This window comes from Lactuca serriola, chromosome 4, assembly GCF_051521515.1.
Source record: "Lactuca serriola cultivar US96UC23 chromosome 4, Lser_US96UC23_V15, whole genome shotgun sequence".
NCBI lineage: Eukaryota > Viridiplantae > Streptophyta > Magnoliopsida > Asterales > Asteraceae > Lactuca > Lactuca serriola.
Window position 1 is genome coordinate 305,302,940 of NC_136411.1, and position 26,800 is coordinate 305,329,739.

The 26,800-nt window shown below is 36.4% G+C and overlaps 2 protein-coding genes across 4 annotated transcripts; both read left to right on the plus strand.

The window, feature by feature from the left end:
* The first annotated feature begins 4,461 nt into the window (after positions 1–4,461).
* On the plus strand, positions 4,462–13,962 carry LOC145097260 (protein CHROMATIN REMODELING 5-like). Of its 3 annotated transcripts, none has more exons than XM_079034799.1 (30): positions 4,462–4,654; positions 5,168–5,790; positions 5,883–5,950; positions 6,036–6,416; positions 6,529–6,753; positions 6,859–6,942; positions 7,156–7,215; positions 7,317–7,411; positions 7,570–7,621; positions 7,756–7,822; positions 7,984–8,077; positions 8,151–8,238; positions 8,324–8,458; positions 8,678–8,943; positions 9,063–9,156; positions 9,258–9,382; positions 9,457–9,520; positions 9,615–9,833; positions 9,911–10,153; positions 10,342–10,452; positions 10,792–10,878; positions 10,959–11,141; positions 11,240–11,320; positions 11,418–11,669; positions 11,739–11,897; positions 11,975–12,152; positions 12,231–12,412; positions 12,526–12,885; positions 12,994–13,087; positions 13,164–13,962. In XM_079034799.1, the coding sequence occupies exons 2-30, from the start codon at positions 5,214–5,216 to the stop codon at positions 13,544–13,546; spliced, it is 5,007 nt and encodes a 1,668-aa protein (XP_078890925.1). In that variant the 5' UTR covers positions 4,462–4,654; positions 5,168–5,213; the 3' UTR covers positions 13,547–13,962. The 3 variants fall into 3 exon arrangements, with proteins under 3 accessions (XP_078890925.1, XP_078890923.1, XP_078890924.1); XM_079034797.1 differs by having other exon boundaries at positions 4,462–4,638; XM_079034798.1 differs by lacking the exon at positions 4,462–4,654 and adding an exon at positions 4,685–4,703.
* A 2,442-nt stretch (positions 13,963–16,404) lies between these two features.
* Positions 16,405–19,558, plus strand: LOC145099493 (uncharacterized). Its single transcript, XM_079037060.1, has 5 exons — positions 16,405–16,728; positions 18,673–18,891; positions 19,007–19,099; positions 19,153–19,284; positions 19,343–19,558. Exons 1-5 carry the CDS (start codon positions 16,405–16,407, stop codon positions 19,556–19,558), a joined length of 984 nt encoding a protein of 327 aa, XP_078893186.1.
* The last annotated feature ends 7,242 nt before the right edge of the window (positions 19,559–26,800 follow it).

Below are 26,800 nucleotides of genomic sequence, written 5' to 3' on the forward strand. Positions count from 1 at the left end.
ACAATTTTCAGTTTTGGTTTCAGGTACTTCCGGTAGCAAGGGGAAGAGCTCGGGATGATTGTAGTGCACACACCATTTGTTTAGCTTGGGATGTTTTTACTCTGATATATTGATATGAGTTTTTATGAGATACTCCTATTTGATACTATGGCTTATATTTTTGGATGAAATGATTTTGATAATTATGGTTATTTTAATAAATAAAAATTAAAATTTTTAGTCTTGATTTTATGGATGTTACAATATTTCAGTTTGGAGATGAGCACTCAAGGGGATGGTTCTTGTTTTGGTTCGGGTTCTGGATCAGGTGCAGGTACTAAGCTGATTAGCGAGCAGATGTAGGAGTTCATCTCGTCAGATATTACCCACAATATTTTGGAGCAGACTCCTGTGATCTTTAGTTCAGTCAAGGATGGGATTTTAGAGCTATTGGATAGTCATCTCGGGACCTTTCGGATCGAGATTGTAGCATGGTAGTTGGGCGCTTATCTGGAGCCCAAAGCTTGTGGACCCCTAGGAACCTTCAGGATGGAGGGTCATATTGTTAGTATTTTCCATTTGGGATTGTAGGTAAATGGTGCACCATGCCTTTAGGAGGGCCAACCACATGATTGGACTGCCACAGAGGTTTCGTGAGCTCTTTGTGAGGAGTTACCTGACATCATTGGGCATGTCATTGATATAGTGGTCGCTAGGTTCGAGGGGCGGACCTCAGTTGTTCAGGCGGTTGATGGGGTGGTTGGGGTAACCCAGGAGCAGGAGATTGGTTCAGATAGGCAGCTGGGAAAGTGGAAGTGGACTTTTGGCCGGGCTCGACAGTCGGAGTAGTTGGACGCTACTATAGCTGGTGTCAGAGACCCGAGAGTCATGGTGGTTACACGATGGATGAAAAGGCGCGATAGGAAGTGTGTAGTATTTCTAGGTACGGAAGGTGTGGATGGAAGGGTCACCTCCGCCAAGAATGCACATTGGAGGTGGAGTTATGCCATCGTTGTCATCAGCCTGGTTATATTTGGCTGAATTGCCCCTGCTTGGTGATTGGGGCAGCGCAGGTTCCATGACAGGCACTTCAACAGAAAGAGAGAGTTAGGGTTTCTTTAGGTGAAATTGCAGGTATGTTGCCTTTTTCTTCTTTTCTGGTCCTTACAAGTATTTATGTTGTTTGGAATCTTGCATCGGTTTGGGTAAGTTATCTCTAGTTTAATTATCGGTTTATTTTTGGGTTATATTTTCAAGAATTGTTGTATGCCAATTGCATGCCATGAATAAGTAGTGGGTCGGTAAGGGGGTCGTATCTTGTGAAGCGGGTTTCAATGTGTTCGGTTGTTGTTATGGTTCTTGGTCGAGATCGGTTCAGGGGTATTGTGTGGAAGGTCTATGGTCAGATCCATCAGGTTAGTTCTATAGTATCGTCGGGGTATAGTGGTTTCATCATATGTTCTGGTATGATCGACGATTGCCTATGGGAGGACTTTTGGGTTCAAGCACTACCGTTGCTAGGAGAGGAGAGGTAGTAGGAAGATAACGGTGTCTGTTACATGAGTTTTTTGGTCATTGGATGTTTTAAGGGGATTGTATTTTCGTATGGGTCATGTTTGGTTAGAGTTCAGTGGTTCTGTAAGAATGAAAGTTAGGGTGAAGATTCGTCAGTTAGGGTAAGGGTTATGGCTCTTAGTCACCAGCATGGGAACTCAAGGATTTGTTATAGTATCATGGAAAGTGAGGAGTATCGGGTCGGTTAAGATTTCAAGAGTACTCTTTAGGATTTCAGAGGTTTGGCGATCATAGGGTCTGGATGGTAATGGATCACTAGCTTTGGTAAGCGCAAGTTGTCAGTGGTTCGGCCACCGGAGGGTAAGAAGGATCGGGAATCCTTCAATTCTCGTGTGTTGTGAGGACTTAGTCGAGTCAAAGTGGGGGATAATCGCTCAGGTATTCAAGTCAGAAGCAGGTGTGAAACTAGGATGAGTTTCGCATCCCCATCGGGGAGGAAGGCGGCCCAAGTGGCTATTTAGATTGAGGATTGTGTGAGTTGGGAGTTTGGGAAACTTCCCATCATTGGGTTCGCATATCTTAGTGTTTGATATCAGGTGTTAGGGGGGCAGGTTGGGGGTTCCAGTTATGACTCGAGTTCAACTCGGGTGTTGGGTCGAGTGCGTGCTCGACTTTGGATGTGTTCGAATTGATAGATTAGTGGTAAGAAATTAGGTGGTAGTTGTGGCAAGGTGGAAGTGTTGTAAGACTGCGGTGTGGCCTGTAGCATTCACTAGTTAGCAGTTAGTTTGGGAAACTTCCCATCATTGGGTTCGCATATCTTAGTGTTTGATATCAGGTGTTAGGGGGGCAGGTTGGGGGTTCCAGTTATGACTCGAGTTCAACTCGGGTGTTGGGTCGAGTGCGTGCTCGACTTTGGATGTGTTCGAATTGATAGATTAGTGGTAAGAAATTAGGTGGTAGTTGTGGCAAGGTGGAAGTGTTGTAAGACTGCGGTGTGGCCTGTAGCATTCACTAGTTAGCAGTTAGGTGGAAGTGTTGTAAAACTGCGGGGTGGCCCGCAACATTCACTAGTTAGCAATTAGTGTAGAAGTGTTGCAAGACTGCGGGGTGACCCATAACATTCACCGGTCCCTGTTCAGCGGTGAGATTATGGAAAATATTTGATTTGCTTACGGGTTTCTTCAGATAGTTTAGGCCAAGGTGGGTCTGCTAGTAAGGAGCGATTTCGAGGACAAAATATAATTTAAGTAGGGGAGAGTTGTAACACTCGGTTTTGGATTTGCTTTGTTGCTTGGGGTTGCGGCCCAACCATCAGTCGTCATAAGGCTTAGAGCCTTGGGAAAGGAAGGATTTGGCCCAATTCGGATGTGGGTGTCATAGTATAAGTGATCTAAGTGTTCGATTGTGTCTCTGGAGGCCAAGGGTATAATCGTAATTGGATATCTCGATCTTGTATGGATTTTGGGTTTTGTTTGGGAGGTTTTAAGGTTTGGGTGTGTTGTTGGGAGCGTAGGGCTTCTACCCACCTTTTCGTGGATATAAGGTTCGTTGGAAACAGACGTAGGATGAGGGAGTTATGGTATTTTGAAGTTATTGACAGATTTGGCCCTTAATGGAAAACCTTGTATTCCGGTCCCATATATGCAAATGTGGCATGCACGTGTTTGGCTGTGTACGCCCAACGTAATATTGGAAAAATGGACATGGGTATTTGAGCTGTACGCCAAGCGTACTGGAACTACGCCCAACGTAGTGTGCAGGATCCCAAAACCCTAAATTTTAGGGTTGGCTAACTATTTAAACACCTTAAGTCAAAGGTGTTAGCCCCTATTTCATCCTCCATTGCCCTCCAACCCAAATCTCGAACCCTAGCCTCATCCAAGAGTGTTGTGAGCTCTTTTTGTGCATCTTTGGTGGGTTTTGGTGATTATTAAAGAAGTGGAAGCTTGGTGCAAGGTGGTGGTTCAAGGGAAGGCTTGTAGATCTCGACTCTTTGCTCAATTTCCAGCTCTTTAAAGGTTAAAAAGTTCTTAGCTTGCTCATTAGAAGTTGAGATCTAAGATTATGTGGGTTTTGGTCCCATTTTGACCTCATGAGTAAGATTTAATGGTTGGACACCACTCTAGGAGCTTTGAGTTGCCATCTTAGTAGTTCTGAGGTTATAAGTTCATAAAAATGCTTGTTTGATGCTTAGATATGGTCCATGCATGTTCTTGTTGAGTTTTAATGGAGTTGAATGGTTATTGGGTCCCATTGAGTCATGTAAATGCATACAAGTCCCGACTTTATGCATTAAGATCTTAGTTGAAAGGTATTTTGAGGTTTTTATGGAAGGACTTAGAGGATTCAAGATGATTCTTGATGAATGTGATTGTATTTATTTTTTCTGATCGACGTCTTTGTTCCAGGGGTAATAAACACGAACATGTTTTTTTAAACAATAATATTAATTTTTAATTTAAGATAATACTAATATGATAAACATTTTTTTTAAATACACTAAAACTGTAAATATTTTTTTTCAATCACCTTATTATGATAAAAAACTCTTAAAATTTGGATACCAACTATATTTACTATATAAATGCAATCCAACTTATTTAGGCAACATACTTAAAAAAAAATAATAGTAAATAGAAACGTTAACTCCCTAAATTCATGGGTGTTTACTTCAATCTAAAATTTTTAATCAACTACTACTCAATATATAAGTTTAAAACCATAGTTTTAATTTAATTCAATAAATAGATAGAATTAAAATTAAAATTAACTCAAGATTAACCTATCCCATATACCCCAAGTCAAAATATGACCAAGTAATCTCCACCGTTGAACTAAAAACCGCCACGTGACCACATCGTGTCTAGGCGCTAACTCTCCCCTCTCCCCCAATTAAAAGGCTTTATATACATATATATAAAAATAAAAAAATATTAAATAAATTGGTGTTGAAATAACTCTATGAACAAAACAAAAGCAACCCTTCTCAAATTTCCCCCAAATTCTTTCATTCTTTCTCTCTTTATCCCCCTCTCCGGACGCTAATCGACCAGTAAATAGTTTTTGCTGTTGTTCCGACGTCCGCCGGCGCGTGTTTGTTACCCGCGACGGCCTAGTGAGTACGATTGCTAACGTGCTAACGTGAGTACACACAAACGTAATCTGTCTATCTATATGAATATATGGAGTCTCTGTTAGTAACAAATGTGAGTAATCTCAAATGATGAATTTGAAAACCATCCAAGAGTCTCTCACTCACGCATCGGTTGATTGTGTTTCTCAACTGCTATCCGTGACCTAATTTAGGGTTTTTCTTTGTAGATTTAGGAACTTTCATGTGTGCCATGTCTTTTGTAATGGTTTTGATGCTCCGTGTACGTAGAGTGAGCAATCTATTGTTTATGCATCCAGACGAATTGGATTCCTCTTTTTTGGGTTTTCACATAGTCTGGATCGCCCTTTCCCTCCTGTTTACTTTTTTAAACCGCCATTCACGTTAGGATATATTTTCCTGATTACTTCTTTCTGTTTGTTTGAGTGTCACCTGACAATCCATGAAGTCTTTATGTGATTAAAGTCTTCGTTTGGTCCTTTTCTTTAATTGCGGATGACAAAAATTCTACATCCTTTGCTCATAATGCTGACTTTTAAAATTTGATTGTGTGAATAGGTTTAAGGAATGAAGAATAGGACTTTGGTTTGACGTTACAGTCAGAATGGCCTTTTTAAGAAACTATACTAATGGTACAGTTTCAGACGATGTTTTAAATGACAAGAGCCAGGGTAGAACTATAGAAAGAGCCGAGAGCATTGTAGGAGGCATTGATTTGCAAACAACTTCGAGTGTGGATAAAGGGTTTGCAACAAAGATGGAAGATGAGGATGATGATAGCTTATTGAATTTAACAGCTTCTAACGCTACTACAACAAGGAAAACATCTGGGAGATGGGGCTCAACATTTTGGAAGGACTGTCAACCCATGCATCAGACAGAGGAATCAAAAAGCAGTTCTGCTTACAACAATGAAAACGGATCTGGCAATGATTTGTCAGAAGTGGATAAGGCAAATAAGGGTCAAAATGTGGATGAGATGTTGTCTGATGATTACTATGAGTTGGATGGAGATGACCAAAGTGATTCAAAGCTGTTAAATAATGCAGCTGCAGGTGTTTATAATTCAATGCCACTACGAGTAGTTTCTGTCAATAACCTCAACTCAAAAGATTCATCTCGGGGTGCATACGTAGAAGAAGATGCTGATTTTGAAGATGATGATGAGGAGGAAGAAGATGGTAACTTGTTGATATATTCATGTTTATGAAATTACTCCAATATGTGTACTTCTCTTAAAGATATGGACTTACATTTCCTTAATTTACTGCAGAAGATGACCCTGCTGATGCAGATTTTGATCCTGACTTAGTCACCACAAGTGTTGGAAGAGGGAAGAAGGTTATTCTTTTATTTCAATCATTTGTACTTTATTTTGGCCTATCTGTTATTAGGTTTGTAAACAATGACATTTTCAATCCTTAAGGTACAAGATGATGACTGGGATGCTGAGGATTTGGATGAAGAAGATAACTCTGAGGACAATGAAATAGACATTTCAGAAGATGATTTTTATAAAAAACCAAGTGGTATGCAAAGGCAGAAGCGAAAGCCTAGTAGAGAACCCAAACCTTCTACTTCTACATCTTTTGGCAGGAGGAAAAGAGGGAGAGCTTCATTTGATGAAGATGACTCATCTCCAGATGATGATTTAGAAGAGGACTTCAAAAGTACAAGAAGGAAAAGTACAAAAGCTTCCGGAAGGATGAATGAAGTTAGAACTTCTACTAGATCAGTGCGGAAAGTATCATATGTTGAAAGTGAAAGTGAGGAGCATGATGATGATATCAAGAGAAAGGGCCACAAGGTGTGGATTATATCATTATACATTATACTAGTCATATGGTGTTGTTGTTTGTTATAATTTATAAGCAATAGTTTACATAAAGCTTAATTTGTATACCCTTTTTTGAGGTAAGGAGGACATGGAAGAGGAAGATGGTGATTCGATTGAGAAGGTACTATGGCATCAACCAAAGGGCATGGCAGAAGAAGCTGCACAAACCAACAAATCCACAGAGCCTTTACTGTTGAACCAATTATTTGACTTGGAGCCAGATTGGAGTAATACTGAGTTTTTTATCAAGTGGAAAGGCCACTCACATTTGCATTGTCAATGGAAATCTTTTTCTGAACTACAAAATGTAAGTATTTGATATTTCTATTGTTGTTTAGCATTGTGAATGTTATGATGTTATCATTATCATTCCCTTTTTAATCATTTTTGTTTCTGTTTGTGGTCAGCTCAGCTGAGTGGCTTTAAAAAGGTTATAAACTACACTAAGAAAGTTATGGAGGATATAAGGCACAGGAGAACAGTATCTCGTGAGGAGGTAATGGTGGCTATGTATATTTCATGTTCTTAATATTTTTCCTTCTCTTTCTCCCCCTTCTACAATAAAATCAAATGGGATTGTTTTGTTTTATTTAACTCTATCTTGATTATTTATTTTTTGCTATCAAGAACTTATAGTCTTATCATTCTATTTTTTCTTTTTTCCAAATGGACATGAATTTTCTTATTTTGTATCTTTTTTTTTGGTTAGATCGAGGTCATTGATGTTAGCAAGGAGATGGATCTGGATCTTATCAAGCAGAATTGTCAGGTTTTATAGCTTATGCAATTTGGTTCATTCCTTATTCTCCTTTCACACTGCTCTATGTAACATGTTTTTATTTCTATTTTATTTTAAATTGCACCAATTAGGTTGAGAGAATAATTGCTGATAGAATTGGAAAAAGTTCAGAAGTGCCAGAGTATTTGGTTAAGTGGCAAGGACTCTCTTATGCTGAAGCAACATGGTATGTGGACACAGTTAACTTCTATCATTCTATGAATCTTGATTTTTTATGATATGTTTATAGGTTTTATAGAAGTAGGTTCAATTGTGCTAATTTTTTTCTCTACCCAATGAAAATGACACACATCACATACTTATATTTATTTATGATATTTTCAGGGAGAAGATTGATGATATTGCTTTTGCACAAGCAGCAATTGATGAATACAAGGTAATGTTGTAATCTTAATGTGTTTCACTTTCAGTTCAAGAAGGATTATTTGGGTACCCTTTTTATTCCTTTATTGGTTTTTGATTTTTTTTTTTTTTTTTTTTTTTTTTTTTTTTTTTTTAATTTGGGTGTAGGCTCGAGAAGCTGCAATTGCAGCTGCACATGGGAAAATGGTAGATTTTCAACGAAGAAAGAGTAAAGGTATGCATTCTACTTTTTTTTTCCCCTTTCAAGATGCAGTTTTCATTATTGATCATTTCATAACAACAATCTAGGATTTAGTTTCCTTCTTCAAAGACACTATTATCTCTAAATCAAGAACACAATCTAACATTTTTAAATTATCACTTTTATTCTTATAGCAAGTTTGAGAAAACTTGATGAACAGCCCGAATGGTTAAAAGGTGGGAAACTAAGAGATTATCAACTTGAGGGCTTGAATTTTCTTGTTAATAGGTATATCATACAGATACCTCCATTTTATTTGTTTTATTTAAAACTATACTTACTAACAATATTCACAGTGCAGTTGGAGAAATGATACAAATGTGATATTAGCTGATGAAATGGGTCTTGGCAAAACAGTTCAGTCTGTTTCAATGCTTGGTTTCTTACAGGTATTCATATATATTAATTTCTCACATGTTTTTATCAATTTGCTCTACAAAGTGATTAAAAATAGTTTTTTTTTTTTTTTTACAGAACTCACAACAAATTCATGGACCCTTTCTTGTTGTTGTTCCTCTATCAACTTTGTCAAATTGGGCTAAAGAATTCAGAAAATGGCTTCCTGATATGAACATGATTGTATATGTTGGGACTCGTGCTAGCCGAGAGGTATGTTTGTTCGCAATTAGAATTCATGATTCCAATTGTTGCCAAATGAATGGAATTCATTTCCACTGGAATCTTCTGTTGTTAGTTTGATTATCTGCTTAGTATTAGGGGTAAATAGGAAGAATATAACAAACAAATCAATGGAAGTAGGTTGCTATTTCTTGTAGCTCAGATTAATTATTTGTAATTTTTCACGTGTTTCCCATGTGGTCATAACAGGTTTGTCAGCAGTATGAGTTTTTCTCAGATAAGAACACGCACAGTGGTGGGACTACTAAGTTTGATGCACTATTAACTACATATGAAGTTGTATTAAAGGACAAGATGGTTCTATCAACAATTAAGTGGAACTATCTTATGGTTGATGAAGCACATAGATTGAAAAACAGTGAAGCTTCATTATATACATCACTCAAAGAATTCAGCACTAAAAACAAGCTTCTTATTACTGGGACTCCCTTGCAAAACAGTGTTGAAGAACTATGGTATGCTAATTTTTATCTATCTTTTATTGGAGCTGAGTGCTATAGCTTATATCTCATCTCTCACTCAAATAAACCCTAACTTTTTAACAATTTATACTTTTATATAATGGTTATTGCAGGGCGTTGCTTCACTTTCTTGACTCTGATAAATTCAATAGCAAGGATGAATTTGTTCAGAACTACAAGAACCTCAGCTCATTCAATGAGATTGAGGTGTGAATTATGCTTATACATTCTTTCTTCTGCATTTTTATTAAACCAGGGAAATGTTAAAGTGGCAAAAAATGAGATTATATTTTATACTTTTTGTATAGCTTGCAAATCTTCACATGGAGTTGAGGCCCCACATTCTGCGAAGAGTTATAAAGGATGTGGAGAAGTCCTTGCCCCCAAAGATTGAGCGTGTTCTCCGTGTTGAAATGTCCCCTTTACAAAAACAGTAATATTCCATTTCTACCCCTGCATGTTACTTGATTCTTGCCACTTAACTGACTGGTTTACTTTATTTGTCAGGTATTACAAATGGATTCTTGAACGCAACTTTCATGACCTCAACAAAGGTGTACGTGGAAATCAGGTTTTAGCCTTAACTAAATTTCAAAAGGAATATGAAAAATATTAAATTTCTTAGTTAAATATTGACTTGAATCTCATCTTTTGCAAATGTTGAGGTTTCTCTTTTGAACATTGTGGTGGAGTTAAAAAAATGCTGTAATCATCCATTCCTGTTTGAAAGTGCTGACCATGGTTATGGTTATGGTGGAGACTCTGCTATAAGTGGAAGCAGTAAACTGGAGAGGGTAATTCTTAGCAGTGGAAAGCTAGTTATCCTTGACAAGCTTCTTGACAGACTTCATCAGACAAATCACCGGGTTCTAATATTTTCACAAGTATGAATGCTTTTCCACAACATCAACATGAGTATATTATATCAAATTATTAATATTTGAATGCATTGCATTTGCAGATGGTTAAGATGTTGGATATTCTAGCAGAATACCTATCAATTAAAGGATTCAAGTATCAGAGACTTGATGGAAGCACAAAGGCTGAAGCAAGGCATCAAGCTATGGAGCATTTTAATGCAACTGGAAGTGATGATTTCTGCTTCCTTCTTTCTACTCGTGCTGGTGGTTTAGGTATCAACCTTGCAACAGCAGACACGGTTATCATTTTTGACTCTGATTGGAATCCTCAAAATGATCTCCAGGTTTATAAATTATAATTTATAATTATGCTTGCTTCTTTTTTACTTATTTCAAACATTTTCTCTTTTTGAAAGTTTTCTGCAACTATATGTTATGTTTCTTTTTACTCATGTTTAAGTTATTCTCTTATCTGTATATGCTTCTTGTTAATCATTTTGAAGATTTCCAAAATCTTGTTAATCTTGTGTAGGCAATGAGCAGAGCTCATAGAATTGGGCAACAGGAGGTTGTTAATATTTATAGGTTTGTGACAAGCAAGAGTGTTGAGGAAGACATCTTGGAACGTGCAAAAAAGAAAATGGTATATGCTCTTTTAAGCATAATCTGTTATTTAGTCTAGATTGATACATTATTTTCATAATGTGAACTGTAAATATATTTTTGTTTGAAGGGTTGGTTGAATGCAAGAAAATGGTATAATTTTGGTAGATTTTTTCCAAGTATGAAAAAAATTGGAAAGAAATGAAAGTAGGATGCTATAATAAACAAGTAATTGAAAGTAGGTTGCCATTTCTTGCATTTAGCTTTTCTTTGAACAAGTTCCAAGTGTCGATATGCACTTTTGCTTTCTAGCTCTATGCGTGCTCTACAAAAATGCTTTTTTTTTTTCTTATGTTTGGATTTGTTCTTTTCATTTCAGGTACTTGACCATTTGGTTATTCAGAAACTAAATGCAGAGGGAAGATTAGAGAAAAAAGAAGCGAAAAAAGGGAGTGCATTTGACAAGGTATTGTAAATTATATTATATTATGTGGTATGAAAATAAGCCAATGAATTTTAAGGAGTCTTATTTTGTTATGGTTTCAGAATGAGTTATCAGCTATTTTAAGATTTGGAGCTGAGGAACTGTTCAAAGAAGATAAAAATGAGGAAGAAAGCAAAAAACGGCTTCTAAGCATGGATATTGATGAGATTCTTGAAAGAGCAGAGAAGGTTGAACAGAAAGGTGCTGAAGACGAGGCAGGACATGAATTACTAAGTGCATTTAAGGCAAGAATATCATAAAATTTCTCTTCTTTCCAAGGTTATATCATGTGATAACATTACAATAATAATATTTGGTTTTATTTCCTGATTTGATTTGGCAGGTTGCAAATTTCTGCTCTGCTGAAGATGATGGAAGTTTTTGGAGTCGCTGGATAAAACCTGATGCCATCTCACAGGCTGAGGTAGGTGTGGGTGTGTGTGTGTGTACATATTATTATTATTATTATTATTTTTTTTTTTTTTTTTTGAGAAAGTGATTATTTATTATAATAAATGTAGGAAGCCTTAGCCCCTCGGGCTGCAAGGAACAGCAAGAGTTATGCTGAGGCCACCCCATCTGAGAGAAATAATAACAAAAGGAAAAAGAAAGGTGTTGAATTACAACTACAAGAGAGAGGAATAAAACGCAGAAAGGCTGCTCCTGATTATTCTACTTATCAACCACCACCACTTGAAGGAGCTTCTGCTCAAGTCAGAGCCTGGTCTTATGGGACCTTATCAAAGAGAGACGCTACACGTTTTTTTCGTACAGTGAGTCCCTCTGTGTGTGTGTGTGTGAAGTGAATAAAGATGAGCAATTAATTTAGTATTTGTATTTAGGTGAAGAAGTTTGGAAACGATAGCCAAATGAGGATGATAAGTGAAGAGGTTGGTGGATCTGTTGAAGCTGCTCCTGTAGATGCACAGGTTGAGCTTTTTGATGCTTTATTAGATGGTTGCAGAGAAGCAGTTAAAGGAGGAGGAACTATGGACCCAAAGGTTAAATTCCTTTCTTAAATTGCTCCATTAGTTGAAAGGCAACATGAATAGAAATGAATTTTGTTTTGATGTGTTAGGGGCCATTGTTGGATTTTTTTGGTGTTCCTGTGAAGGCTGATGATGTATTGACCCGAGTGGAAGAACTTCAACTCCTTGCAAAACGCGTAAACCGCTACAATGATCCAATCTCACAGTTCCAGGCTTTGATGTACCTCAAACCTGCAACTTGGTCTAAAGGCTGTGGCTGGAACCAGAGTGAGTTTCTCTTTTACTTTTTTTTTCTTCTTTTCTCACGAATTACAATTACAATTACAATTATGTTTTTTTTTTCAGAGGATGATGCAAGACTGCTACTAGGGATCCACTATCATGGATTTGGGAACTGGGAAAAGATACGGATGGATGAAAAGCTTGGCCTTTTGAAGAAGATTGCTCCTGTGGAGCTTCAACACCATGAAACTTTCCTACCACGTGCTCCCCAATTAAAAGAAAGAGCTTCTCAACTTCTTCAAATGGTAGGTCATCATGCATGGTGACGTGATTTATCTAAGCTCCTATACTTGATATGAGTGAAATGGAAAGAAAAAAAAAATTTGATATGAGAGGATTTTTGTTTGTTTACTTTAAGGAACTTGTGGCTGTTGGTGGGAACGCCAAAGGAGGTCGAAAGGCCACTAAAAAGCAAAAAGATCAATTTCCAATCACCAACCCGACTTCTCACACTAGAGCCAAACAGTGGAAACCAGGAGAAACAAAACTCCCCAAAAATAAAATGAAAATGAAAATGAAAATGACACGTGGCACTGGCAAGAAAAACGAGGGTTTGGTTAAAGAGGAAGGTGAGATGTCAGACACTGAAGAAGTGTATGAACAGTTTAAAGAAGTTAAATGGATGGAATGGTGTGAAGATGTCTTGACTGAAGAAAAAAAGACACTTGAGCGCCTTCATCGCTTACAAACCACCAGTGCAGATCTTCCAAAGGAAAAGGTACATTCCTATTTCTCTTTCCTTTTTTTTTTTTTTTTTTTATCTTTAAGGGTTAAATTGTAATTTTAAAAGCTTGGGAAACTTAACTGAAATATTTGTCTTCTTTAGGTTCTTTCGAGAATTAGAAACTATTTGCAGCTTCTCGGGCGACGAATTGATCAAATTGTTATCGACCATGAGGAGGATCTGTATAAACAAGAAAGTACGCAACTTTTTTTTTTCTTTATATTTATTTATTTTGTCTTGTGTAACAATAACAAACAAACAAATATTTTCAGAGATGACGACACGTCTATGGAACTACGTGTCAACCTTCTCAAATCTATCGGGTGCCAAGCTTCAACAAATCTATTCCAAACTCAAACAAGAAAAAGGCTTGGCAGCTGGAGTAGGAGTGGGCCCTTCCGAAACCAACAGAGGAGGTTTCAGAAATAACAACCAATCATCATCCACATCCACATTAGTCCACAAAGGAGGCCTCGACACTGCAAAATTCGAAGCATGGAAAAGAAGAAGACGGGCCGAATCCGACCCAAACACCCACGCCCATTTCCAAAGACCATTTGCTACCCGTTTACCCGACCCAAGTACCGGAATCCTTGGGGCAGCCCCGTCTGATACCCGACCCGCTTTCGGTCAAAGACAAGGAGGCTTCACGTGAGTTATATACGTATATTTTACAATTTACACCTGTTTTCTTTTACATATCAGAAAATTCCTATTATTATTGGTCTCACCCTACCCTGGTTGCAAACCTTTTTATGCTTCTTTTTGGGTCGTGGAAATACAAATAGTATTTTCTGAAGCCAAAAGATGGTGGTGGTTAACCGATGAGAAACAAAGGGTAAATGGAATGATGCAAGTGCAACCATAGAGTTTTTGGTATTTTTTTTTTTTGGGTAAACATGTAGGCACTTGGTTTGGATCTCTTTTTCTCTTATATATAGTGGGTACTGGGTAGTTCACGCGGATTTGGTAGCTCCATTTTGAGATATATAGTAAACAGTTTTATGTATCTCCGAAATTGTATACTATCACGTTTTTGGTTAACCAATTATCAGTCTCTTTTTGATGTTACTAGCTTTTATAGTATGATTGCAGGAGGCTGTGGGACCAGTGTGTATTATTACCCTTTTTACTAACATTGTTACAATTTTTATTTGGGTTAAGTAGCAAATATCTGTGTTGTAGATAGATATTCACCTTTTCTATTAAGTCATACTTTCAGTTTTTTCTTAATTAAGGTGTTGTATATTTGAATATTATATTATAGATGTGAAAATTGTTTTATGTATTGATGGTATTATTCACTAGATTTTTCAAAATAATTTTATAACAGAAGAAATGAAAGTAGGATGCTATAATAAACAAAATCAATGCAAAAGTTTTTTTGCTACAATGAAAATTGCTATACTAGGTGCCGAAGAATATATATATATATATATATATATATATATATATATATATATATATATATATATATATATATATATATACACACGACTGAAAACCACCATGTAAGCAAGGATTTTTTATTTTGTAAGGTTTTCTTTAGAAAAAAATTCTATAAAAGCAATGATAAATAGATAATAATAGAACTATGAAGAAAGGAAATAAAAAAACATAATATAGAAAAGAAAAGATATACAAAATTATACAGAAATCACTATATTACCCTAAGTTTTAATTTCCTTAATTTAATTCACTAATTTAATTGAATTTCGTTTGATTAGGGCAAAGTTTCTTAAAAACCTGTTCATTTTTTAAAATATTATAATAGTTTTTGTAGGCTGAGTGTCCTTTTCAAAAAAAAAAATAGAGAATAACGGGAAAGTTTTTGAAGATCTCTTCATTCTCTTTGGGATCGAACATTAATTACAACGATTCGATAGACGGCTCATCGGGATAGATGTAGATGAAGCTTTCTCCTCGCACGGCTCGAAAAAAATGATTAGAAGTTTTGTCTATGGATTAAATTCTAATAAATAGTAAATGAATCCCTAAAAGAAATTAGCCTATAATTCAACTCATAGTTATTTTTATTTAATTTTATAAAAACTAAAAAATCGTTTGTAATCATAACTCAAGTTTAATAATTTTTAAATATATGAAATAAAATTAAGATATTTTTTTATTGAGCGGTCTTTAACCCCTTTTTATCTCGTTGAAAAACTATTTGGATTTTTTATTCGGATCTATGAAACAATTGTAACAATGTTTCTTTCTTTTGGGATCCTTTATTTTTGTTTTAAATCATTAGGTTTGGACATTATTTCAGTGTTTCTTAATCCTTTCAAACTATTAGCAACATACCCCTTTTGTGATTTTTTTCTAGAATCATACTGACGGTTGGTTCGTGCACGATACACTTTGGATCGAATAAGTTTTGTGGTTCCAATAATTTTTTTTTGCATTGAAAAATTGCTCGAATTGGACCCTTTCAATTTCTATATTGATATCGAAGATATACTTACAAAGTTGTTCCAATTTATTGATTGACATTAACCCTAAATCGTTGCCCCTAATCAATACTTTCTACTCGAGCTCCATCATGAACTATTTACATTACAACCCAATAAAAAAGGATTCTAGTAGAATAGAACAAGCTATGTGCATATTATTGGATTTGTACACATTTAGTCTCTGACTTTTTTTTGTCCACATTTTCCTCTTGAATTTGTTTTTGTGTGTAAATTAAATCCTTATTACCGGTTGATGCAAGTCATTTTGTGTTTTACGAGATTTTAAGAAAAATCAAATTAGTTACGTGGCAATTACGTGGAATTACCCTCTTCCACCCTCATTTACAAAGAAACCTCATTTACGAAGAACAACAATTAGGGTTCCATTCTCATCCTTTGTTCTCGATCAGTACCTCATTACTCACCCTTCCATTCTCTCAAAACACCATTCTGATTCAATGGATGAAAATCAAGCTTTTCCAAAATTCGATGTACACTATAATGGTACTTTTGTGCCTAATCCATTAGTGTATTTTGCTCCAGAAGTACTACGACTGAATAAAGATGCAAACAATTTTGTTTTCTCCGATTTCATCAAATATGTTAGAGAAGCTTATCGATTTTCATTGCAAGCATGTGTATTTATGTATACCCGAAGTGAGATCGAGTGAGGGGTTCAAACACTACAAAATGAATATGACTACTCTGAGTTTCTTGAGGTTGAAAATGCTCACATACATGTGGACGTGTATATTGACCACGGTAATGAACCTATATTGAGTGGATTGAGAAAGAAGAACCAAACAGTGAAGAACTTGAGTATTCAGAAGAAGATGTTGACTCAATTTTGTAAGATGATGAGAATTGTGAACATGAAGAGGACGACTCTGTTATATCAAGAAAAATAATCTTCAAAAGAACCTACAATGATAAGTTTTTGAACAAGTTATGTCCAATAGTTTTTGTAGATGAAGATGAAGATGACAATGAACTTCCAACTGTCTACACTAGGCATGATGCTACTCAAGAATGGAGGAAGATGAAGCCTGAATGAGGTATGAAATTCTCTTCTCCTGCTGAACTTAAGTCTTCTCTCAGTAACTATGTAGTAGCACATGTATATGACTTGTATTATGAGAAGAATGGCAAGGATAGGTTGCTTGTAAAGTGTTGTAAAGGAAAAACACCACAATGCCCTTTTAGATCGTGGGCTTTTTGGATGAAAGACGAGCAAAAATTTCAAATAAAGTTTATTAAAGACCATAGTTGCTTAAGGGCAATCAAACTTGGGTCAATTGTTACCTACAAGTGGATAGGGAAACAGTATGTCACCGATATATTGGAGTCCCCTACAATGAGTTTGAGGAAGATGAAAGCCATGGTATCCAAGTTATTCAACATAAATGTAACATCCCAAAAATTCAACATAATTTAAACTTTTCAAAACAACCTTTTTTCTAATAGAAGTGTTACAAAACCATTGTTTTCAAAACATTATTTAAAATCAAAGTCTCCCAAGATCCAATCAGTCACAAAACCAAGGATGTGTACGGTCACGCCTTCGCCTTGCCACGATCCTCTAAGGTACCTGAAACCATAAACTAAAAACGGTAAACACAAAGCTTAGTGAGTTCCCCCAAAGTACCACCACATAAACATAACAAACAACATGTATATAGAGCATTCAGCCTGAATGGAACGCCGTACCGGCCTACAGACTATCTGGTGCGCTTACAAAACCTTCAACATGACTGGTACGCCTCTTCGGACCTTCAGCCTATCTGGAAGATTCCCCGGGCCTTCTGCATGACTGGTACCCCCTCAGGCTTGCAGTCTATCCGAGACGCCCTAGGACTCTTGACCTTTAGTCTATAGTAGTCCACCTCAACCCAACCATACACAACATGTTGACATATACATATCCAATAAACATATAAGCCCAGTAAACCATAACAACATACCGATATAAACATTATCAGGTTTGTTGACTGACAACACAAAGCAGTATAATCACAACCCACCTACACTACGACTACATATACCACAACTAAACATATATCCAGGAAGCAGATAACAGGCCGGTCTACCGATCACTAAGCATAACATCATCCTTTATACCAGGATACCGATCTAACAGATCACCACAACATAATAACATATTATCACATAACAATATATCTAATCTAATGGGCCGATATTGGTGCCTTTGACCTGCAAGTACAGTGAGAAAAACTCACCTCTCGATCTGATCAATAGCCGATGAGGTCCCGACTCTGAATCTCAGCTCAACTGACACCTATCCATCCAAAATACTAAATTCTCAAACACCATCCAAAAGACCAATAATACCCTTAAGGTCAAACTTGGTCAAATTCAAAGTCAAACTAGTCAAACCAACTAAGTTAACTGAGTCAACCCAGCCGAGTCAACTCAGCAGAGTCGCCACAAAATGAGTATGTGGGGCATACTCCAAAGGTACGCTAGTCGTACTCACATGCTGACCACCATCGGGGTGGTTGGCCTCGTACGCGGGGTGTACTCCCAGAAACCTCAAAACCCTATAAGTGCTTAATGGATTAAGCACTCACGTCCATTTTTCAGATCCATGGCTAAAATACCTTCAAGATTCATAAAGTTTCCAACTTTATGACTTTGCATGGCCATTAAGATCTTAACTCCACTTCTTAATCTATTAAGACATTCTAAATGATGCATGGAGCAAAACCAACCACTTGGGCTCCATTTTTGTGACTCAAGACCCTTCCAAGGGGCTGAAAGGATAGCTAAATGGGCCAAGAACATGCTATGTTCATGAATCATCATTTTGGGACCAAAAAGTGCCTTTAAGAGCAAAATCTAGATCTACAAGATGGAGTGGTAAAGATGCAAGCTTTGTACTTTCAATGTGTTTCAAACCAAGAAGAAATCCCAGATCCAAAGTGTACCCAACTCCAAGATCTTCTCACCACCTTTGTTCCTCTTCAAACCACTCTAAAAACTCACTATAAGTCTCAAAATGGCTCTCTTTTGCTCTAAGGTTGCTTGAAGGTCGAACTCATAGAAGGAGGTTGGATAAGAAAAGAGTTTGTGTTCATAAAATTGCTTAAATATGAGCCAAAGCCCTAAAATAGGGTTTACATGCCAACCACGTACGCCCTACGTACACACGTACACATGGCGTACTCAAAATTCCCCAATTTTTATCAAATTGCCACCATGGTCCCTTTTTCCCACTTTCTTACACGTAGGGACCAACAATGCAATAAATCTCAATAATGGAAGTGCCTCAAAACCAGATGTTACAATAAATGATAGTGTTGGACAGTGTAGGAATGCAAAAAGATTTGCATTGTGTGAAATTGAGGGTGATTTGAAGGATCATTATTCCAAGCTGTGGGAGTATGGAGCTGAAATTAAAAGGGCTAACCAAGGATCTCATGTTGAAGTGTATGTGAAGCCCAAAAGTAATTCTATTGTGGTGTTTGAAAGGTTTTATGTGAGTTTTAAAGGAGTGGTTGATGGATGGTTAGATGGGTGTAGGAAGGTTATTAGGATAGATGGATGCTTTCTGAAGGGCATATGTAAAGGGGAGCTCCTCTCAGCAGTAGACAGGGATGCCATACTTAATATCTTGGGCAGTAGTGAATGTTGAGAACAAGAGTACATGGAAATGGTTCTTGGACAATCTAATGGAAGACATAGATGAAGGGGGAAATGGTAATGGAATCACATTAATGTTAGATGGACACAAGGTACATATACACAAATTACCTTTTACACATACTAACATTCCAAATAAATGCAGGGTATAATGGAGGTTGTGAAAGAAAGATGTCCAAAAATGGAGCATATGTTGTGTGCTAGGCACATCCTTGCTAACTTCCATAAAAATTTTAAGGGTGGGTGCTACATAAAACCTTTTTGGAGGGCTGTAAAGGCAACTACAATTCATAAATCTGAACTTTCAGTGGAATAAATTAAGAGGTTTGATGTAGGGGCATATGATTATCTCATTAAAAGGGAGCCTAACTGTTGGTCAAAGGTTTTTTAAGGTGGGAATGGGATGTGATGCAATGGAAAATGGTGTTTCTGAGAGCTTCAATGATTCTATTGAAGAAGCTAGAAAAAAGCCACTGATCACTATGTTAGAGGACATAAGGGTGTTTGTGATGGAGAGATTGTGCATGCAGAAAGGGAAAGGATTGGGCTGAGATTTGGCAATATGTCCAACTATCAGAAAGTATCTTAGTGAAATAAAGAAGTTGAGAACATTAGTGACCATATATGTTTTACTTACTTTTTGTACATTCAAGTGTTAACTAACTTTTTGTAATGGCAGATTCTGGGCTCCATATGTTAGTGGATAAAAATAGTTTGAAGTTGTGCAAGGTAACGAAAGGTATGGTGTTGACAGGGAGAAGAGAGAATGTGGATGTAGATGTTGGCAATTAATAGGAATTCCATGTGTACATGCCATATGTGCCATATCTTCTTTGAATATTGATTAAGAGGAATATGTTGCATAGTGGTTTACTAAATCTGCATTTCTTAGGGCCTATGAGTACACCATACATCCACCATTTGATAGTACCTGATGGCCCCACATGCCTAATGTTCACCAAATACTACCTCCTATTAGGAGGAGGAAACCTGATAGGCCATGCGTGAAAAGAAAAAGAGACCAAGCAGAAAATGAACTCAATGAGAATATAAGGCATACTATAAGCAGGACAGGTGTTCAACACAGATGTACCATTCATAATGAAACTAGACACAACAAAGCTACATGTCCAATGAGGGGTCCTTCAGAAGCAAGTCCAAGTAAACCAAGAAAAAGAAGTAATACAAAGAACTGTCCTTCACAAGCAGGTCCAAGCACTCTAGCTCCAAGTACTCCAATACATGTGAATCAAGATCCTATGACTCAAGAGCATGTCAATCAAGAGCCTATGATTCAATAGAATGTCCCATGTGAATCAAGATCCTGTAAATCAAGTACTGTCAACCAAGATCATGTGAATCAAGTACCTGTTAAACAAGTTCCTGCGAATCTTGGTGTTAGAGTGCCTAAGAGCCTTGGTGTTAGATCAAGGAAGCCTTCATAGAGAATCAACAAGATACAAATCAGGAAGCAAGTTTTCGAAAGGATGGCAAAGGAGTGACTGAGGACAACCCATTTACTTTAGAATGATTAGAGTTACTTGTTTTCTTTTGCTTTGGAAGTATGTAATAGTACACTATATATGGTGACTATCTTTTTGAGAATTGGGCTAAATTTTGATGTAATTTACAATACTACCCTTGCTTGTAACCTAGTAACTTTTGATGGCCTTTTAGTAATGGAATCAGATATGGTATCCTATGCCAATTGTGTTGTATTTTTCAACATTTATCGGTACTAACGCATTAGTTTATTAAGAATCTTGTTATAATGGGAATCATATGTCAATTGTCTATTGGGAATCATATTTGTTTCTATCAATCTCCTTGTCGTTTGGTTGTTGAAATTGCAGCTAAATTTAATGTAATTTGCATTCAAATGTGTAACAAGTACCATTTCATTCAATACCAACCATTCAACTGTTTTAAAAAAAATTCAATACATTCAATACATCATACCAAACTACCAAAATTCATACATCATACGGTGACAACCGTCAATGTTGGTCAACAAAAGTCAACATGCCAACTCAACTCGTGTTAGAATTTTAGGAGAAATGTGATATTACCTGATGTTTCTAATGTACTATTGGCAATTTGTAATTCAAAATATCTCTCTTTTTACCAATTATTGAATATAAACCCTAATTAGGGTTAATAAGGTAAAAATTCGATAATTCGATTATATATTACTTGGGTATAAATAATATTCATAACAAAATGTAGTTGAGTTCATAAACTTTATACTACGTGACAAATTCATAACAAAGGTTACATATTCAGATTTTTGGTGAATTCGTCACCAAATGCGACAAATTCTTTAGCCGACTTAAACACTCAAACGTTAACGAAAAAAATTAGGAATCATCCTAACTTTCGTGTAATGTGTTATTATTTATGATAATAATGATTTTTATAATAACTTGACCTTATATGATTCAAATTATGTAATTATACATCATTTTATCACACTTTTGTTTTATAAAAATTACCAACTTTATAAAAAGTACCCATTTTTTTATAAAAATAAACTAAAGACACATTTTGTCCCATATGATTATTACCTCTTTTTTTTTTTTTTTTATTTTTTTTATTTTTTTTACAAGTAGTATTACTTAATTAAAATGGTCATGCTTGAATATTAAATTTAAGAAACCATTCCCTACTTCCCTCACCCCCCATACCTAACCCTCACCCTCCCTCTCTGCTCTTTATTTTCGCCCCCCCCCCCTCATCCAATCTTCATTTCTTCATCTTCTTCCTAAGAACAATATTTCACTCTCAAGATTAATTTCCATAAGTTGGTTCTTGATTTATTGGTAAGTTTTTCCTTACTAATCTAGTGATTCTATTCACACACACACACACACACATATATATATATATATACACATACACACGCGCACACACACACACACACATATATATATATATATATATATATATACACACACTAGTTTTATTACAATTACACACATTAATATGTGTTAATATCCATAGGATCTTTCAATATTCAAGTGTTCGTAACTTGAAATCTTTCATCTCCACCTCTTTATCCACCAAGAAACACACTGAAGGTGAGTGCATACCCCTCATTTTCATCTTTATCCAAGTTTTAGGGGGAGAATACAAGTAAACTTGTATAATTGTACAAGTTTTTATACATGCTTACTTTCATGTTGTGTAAAAATGTTATCTACATGACATAATGTTATTACCTAGTATTATGAACATTTATGTGTGGTATGTTGTTTAAAAATACAAATCTATGAAAAATGAGTATAAACATGCTATATGTTCTTAAAAAAACGTCATAAAAACAAAACTATAAAAACTAGGGGTTTTATGAACATAATATGACTTTTCTAGCAAAAATGTTTATAACCAAGTGATCACACTATTTTTGTGGGATTTAAATCAAAATTTTTATTTTGGACATATGATACGAAACTAGTTATAAATAGCAAGGATTTGGTTTTACAAAAAGAAAACCTAAAAATCAATGATTTTATGTAAAAATTAGGGTTTTCTAACAAAAATGGTCATAACCAGGTTATGGTACCATTTTTGTGAGATTTGACATAAAATATGTTGTTTTAAATATATAAGGTCAGCTTGAATTAAACTTCAGAAAAATGGTAAAAATAAATTTCACAAGTTTATAATTCAATATTTACCGTTTGATGACGTAAAAATTCAAAAACTAGAAAACTGACTTTATCATACTAATAGTTCATATACTTGTGTTAGATGTATAATATGTGTTATTTATGAACATTTAAACATGTTAACTTATATATATATATATATATATATATATATATATATATATATATATATATATATATACAACGGGATATTTATAATAAACTATAATAAGTGTAGTTTATGGGTCGTTAACACTATTATAACATTTTGGGACAAGACGAATAATTATATAAAAGTATATAATTATTATAAAGTATATTAATACTATGGAAATGTGATATTTACACTTACAAGGGTTTTCATTACACAAAACGTAAACTTGTTGAAACAATTATGTGGGACAAAGTCTTCACCGTACCTACCCGAGTACACATTCAATTCCTGAATTATAACCAAAATATCGGTAAGAGAGCGTGATACTTGTGTATAGATCTATACGGTACTGACAATCCCGCACCTAAGCTGCTAGCTATAGCTAGACCGGTAGGTGTGGGGTGATAAATGTCTAACATTCCGACGCTTGAAGAACGTCGCAACATGCCAACTTCGGTTTTAGCATGGTTGTAATAACTCACACGGGAAATCAACGATGCATTTAGTTTACGCGGTAACATTCATTCAAATGGTTTTATATAAGAATAAAACTATGTAATACTATTTTAAGTATAGAAATACTTACACATTTTTGGTATTAGGGATTTTAAGACTACAACTCATTTTTAAGAAAATATTGGATTTGCTGGGAACAAACACTATCATTTTACTAGGAAAGAATTATAGATTTTTCCCATACAAAACTCTTATGAACTCACAAACTTAATTGTTGAAAATTACCAAAACGACTTGTATTCTCAGGAAACCATTAAACAAGTAGTCAAAAGGCTTTTGAAGATGGGTCATTACAGCGTCGTACTATTCATTTTGTCATCATAGGGTAATTGGTTTTGAAACATACAGTACTTGGAAACCATGTAACATTCTCAATTATATTTATGATGGTTGTGTTTGCTTTGAATCACTATTGTACATTATGTTGTGATACTATTCATGAAGTCATCCACCCCCAGACGTTTCCACCATCCTGGTTTGGGGGTGTGATAGATTGGTATCAGAGCATTGTTTATAGTGAACTAAGTATATCAAACCATGTAAGATATACAACTATAAATACAATCGGACTAAAAATCTCTGACTAAAACATTTCGTACAAGTATACTTTTAAAATATAATGATATTTTTTATAAAGTATAAGTACATACCTACATAATAGAACGATGTCATAACAAGAACAATACAAAAGTAATAAGATTAGTTGAACACTACGAATAAGCCTAGGTAGTTATGTAATCCGATATAGGATAGATAGAGCCTGATCAACTATATTTGTTCGAGATATGACTAACATGTGCTTGGGAATAGTCATAGTGAACAAGAAGTCTAAAACTTACCAACACCCCATACAAAGAAACTCTAGAACCAAACATAAAGTTTAAAATAATATAGGAGTATTTTATGATACTATAGAACCATGCACCTAGACTCATTATATGCCTCTTATACCTCTATTCTTGCACAGTCAACATGACCATATTTCACCTACCAGGAGACCCTTACTTTTCCAATAATGGGAATGGTGGATGGATCGAGGAGGAGCTCGAGGAGTACGCCGAGGCTGACGCACCAGCCGCTGAGGACCCGGAGGAGGGTCAAGATGATGATGAGGAAATTGACGGAGACCTGATGGAGGAGGACTCCGATGCTGATTATGAGGTCAGCATCCCACACTTTTCCGTCCGCAACCTGCACGATCCTATACCTGAGCCGAGCTTTCAGTTATACCTCCATCCAAGTGGTCTATTATGGATGCGCACTCCTCATATAAGGATACCTCCCTTTCGTAGACCCATGATTTTTCTGACAGGTGTACTACTCCAGGAACCAACATCCCGCTGGGCAGAGGACCTACACAGATGGAGCCGCGAGGATGTCCAACATCCCCTGTACGGTATGTGCCGAGAGTTCTATGACCTCCGTAACGACGTTTTAGCCGACAAGGCTCTCCCTGTCATGATTCTCCACATTTCGCGCCTTGACGAGCATGCTAGGGTGTCTTCTAGCCATATCCTAGATGTTGGTGCCACTGCTGAGATCACCGCCACCCGATTTTGTCATATAAATGAAGACCATGATCAGACACGCATGATTATCGATTGTCTTCTGGAGGATGTCAAGAACTCTTGAGCCGAGGTTAGGGAGCTCATGGACAGGCATACCGACATGGAGCAGAGGATGATCGAGGCAGAGCACCGAGCCGAGGAGGCCGAAGAGGAAACAAGGGAGATGCGAGCATTGATAGCCACACTTAGAGGGCTGAAGGATGTCACTCGCCATGAGTAGTGTTTATGCTACTCAACTTTTGTTATAGACTAGGTTTTGTGAGTAAGCGTTGGTGCTACTCCCTCATGTATGTAGTTCCGACCCTGCGAATAAGTGATTACACTATTCTAAGGTTGTTAGGTATAATAGATTGTGTCATTGGGCCGTTTTACTTAGTCCATTATGTACACGGTTTGGGCCTGTCCAACCATGTTAATTATTAGGGTTATAGTATTTATAGTGCATGCATGCAACGTAGTTATTAGCCGTTGAATTGATCTTTTCTCTGTAACCCTAGCACGCCTCTACAGTAGCAATTCATTATAGAGTTCTTCTGAGGTTGTGTCTTTTAATCATTCGAGACCAGTTGATACATCTTGTGTTCTTGTTTTCATATCGTGTTAATAATTTACTTGTTAGAATCTAATCGATCCAAAATGATTTTATTCCTAACAATTGGTATCAGAGCAGGAGGCTGTGTAAATTATACACATATCTTCTATTTGAAGAAATCATTAGGGTTTCCGCTATTATCGAATCTGTTGGAGCCGTCATTACTTTGTTGATGTCACTCCGTGATCTTGATATTACCCGAATACGATCTTACAAGTCTGATTCTTTATAGGTACAGAAAAGCAAGTCAAAATGTCACACGATGATTTTCAATCCAATCCAATCAACATCTCAAACAACATAGGTTCAACCACAAGAATTATGATTCTATATCCTCACGAGTATGAAGTGTGGGCTCTTCATTTTGAATACTATGTTCTCGGCTTAGAAGACAATGGGTATTTGATTTGAGAAGCTATTACTTTGGGTCCTTTTGTTCACTCTGAAACCAAAAGAATCATCAAAACTCAGAAGGAATACAACCAGTTGCTCATTGATATGAAGGAGGTTCCTAAGGATGAAAGAGACAAACTCACCAGTAAGATTAAAGCAATGAGAGTTATAAGGTTCGCTCTATAATATGACACATTCCGCTTGGTGAGTTCATGTGACAGTGCGAAAGAAATTTGGGACAAGCTTAAAGAGCTTTATTCCACAGATGCTGATCTCGAACACTCTACCCAAACACTCCAGCTTTTGGAGTTCGGTGAATTCAAATAAAAGCCATAAGAGAATCTTAGCCAGAAATTCAACCGATACAATCATCTTCTTAGTAAGATGATTAAGCATGGAATAGAACGAAAGCTGATCGAGCAGAAGGTCGCTTTCATGAATGGTCTTAGACATGAATGGGTGGCGGTGGTCTGAACTCTTAAAGCTCATGAACAGTTTAAGAATTATTCATTGGCCAAACTAGTTGGCATTCTTAAGTCACATGAAAGTGAAGTGACGAAAGAAACGAAAGTTGTGACCGGTATGGGGTCCTTGGATCTCATTTCAAAAGGCAAGGGTGTTGCAAAGGAAGAACCAGAGACTGATCTTTCTGATAATGATCTGACAAGTGAAGAATATGATTTGATGATTTCAAACCCCAAACGGTTTGCAAGAAAGAAATTCCCTACCACTAAGAACCGAAACTGGCAGGGAAGTTATAGTTCCGAGAAAGCAAAAGAGGAGAACAAAAGCACTCCTTTAAGGATGAAGAGAAGAAGAAGGAAAGCAAGCTGGTTGGCGACTCAGGCTATGACTGTAACTATTGTCATGGAAAGAATCATTTGGCAAAGGAGTGCATGCTGAGGAGGCTGAATGAGAAGAAA

Bases quoted from the DNA above. Each gene is read 5' to 3' on its own strand.
- LOC145097260 (XM_079034799.1), top strand. From the start codon at position 5,214: ATGGCCTTTTTAAGAAACTATACTAATGGTACAGTTTCAGACGATGTT. The intron at 6,754-6,858 runs GTAAGTATTTGA...TGGTCAGCTCAG, and splicing joins CTTTTTCTGAACTACAAAAT to CTGAGTGGCTTTAAAAAGGT. The intron at 12,886-12,993 runs GTACATTCCTAT...TGTCTTCTTTAG, and splicing joins CAGATCTTCCAAAGGAAAAG to GTTCTTTCGAGAATTAGAAA.
- LOC145099493 (XM_079037060.1), top strand. From the start codon at position 16,405: ATGAAATTCTCTTCTCCTGCTGAACTTAAGTCTTCTCTCAGTAACTAT. The intron at 16,729-18,672 runs GTATCCAAGTTA...AGTGTTGGACAG, and splicing joins TGAGGAAGATGAAAGCCATG to TGTAGGAATGCAAAAAGATT. The intron at 18,892-19,006 runs GTTATTAGGATA...GTTGAGAACAAG, and splicing joins GGTTAGATGGGTGTAGGAAG to AGTACATGGAAATGGTTCTT.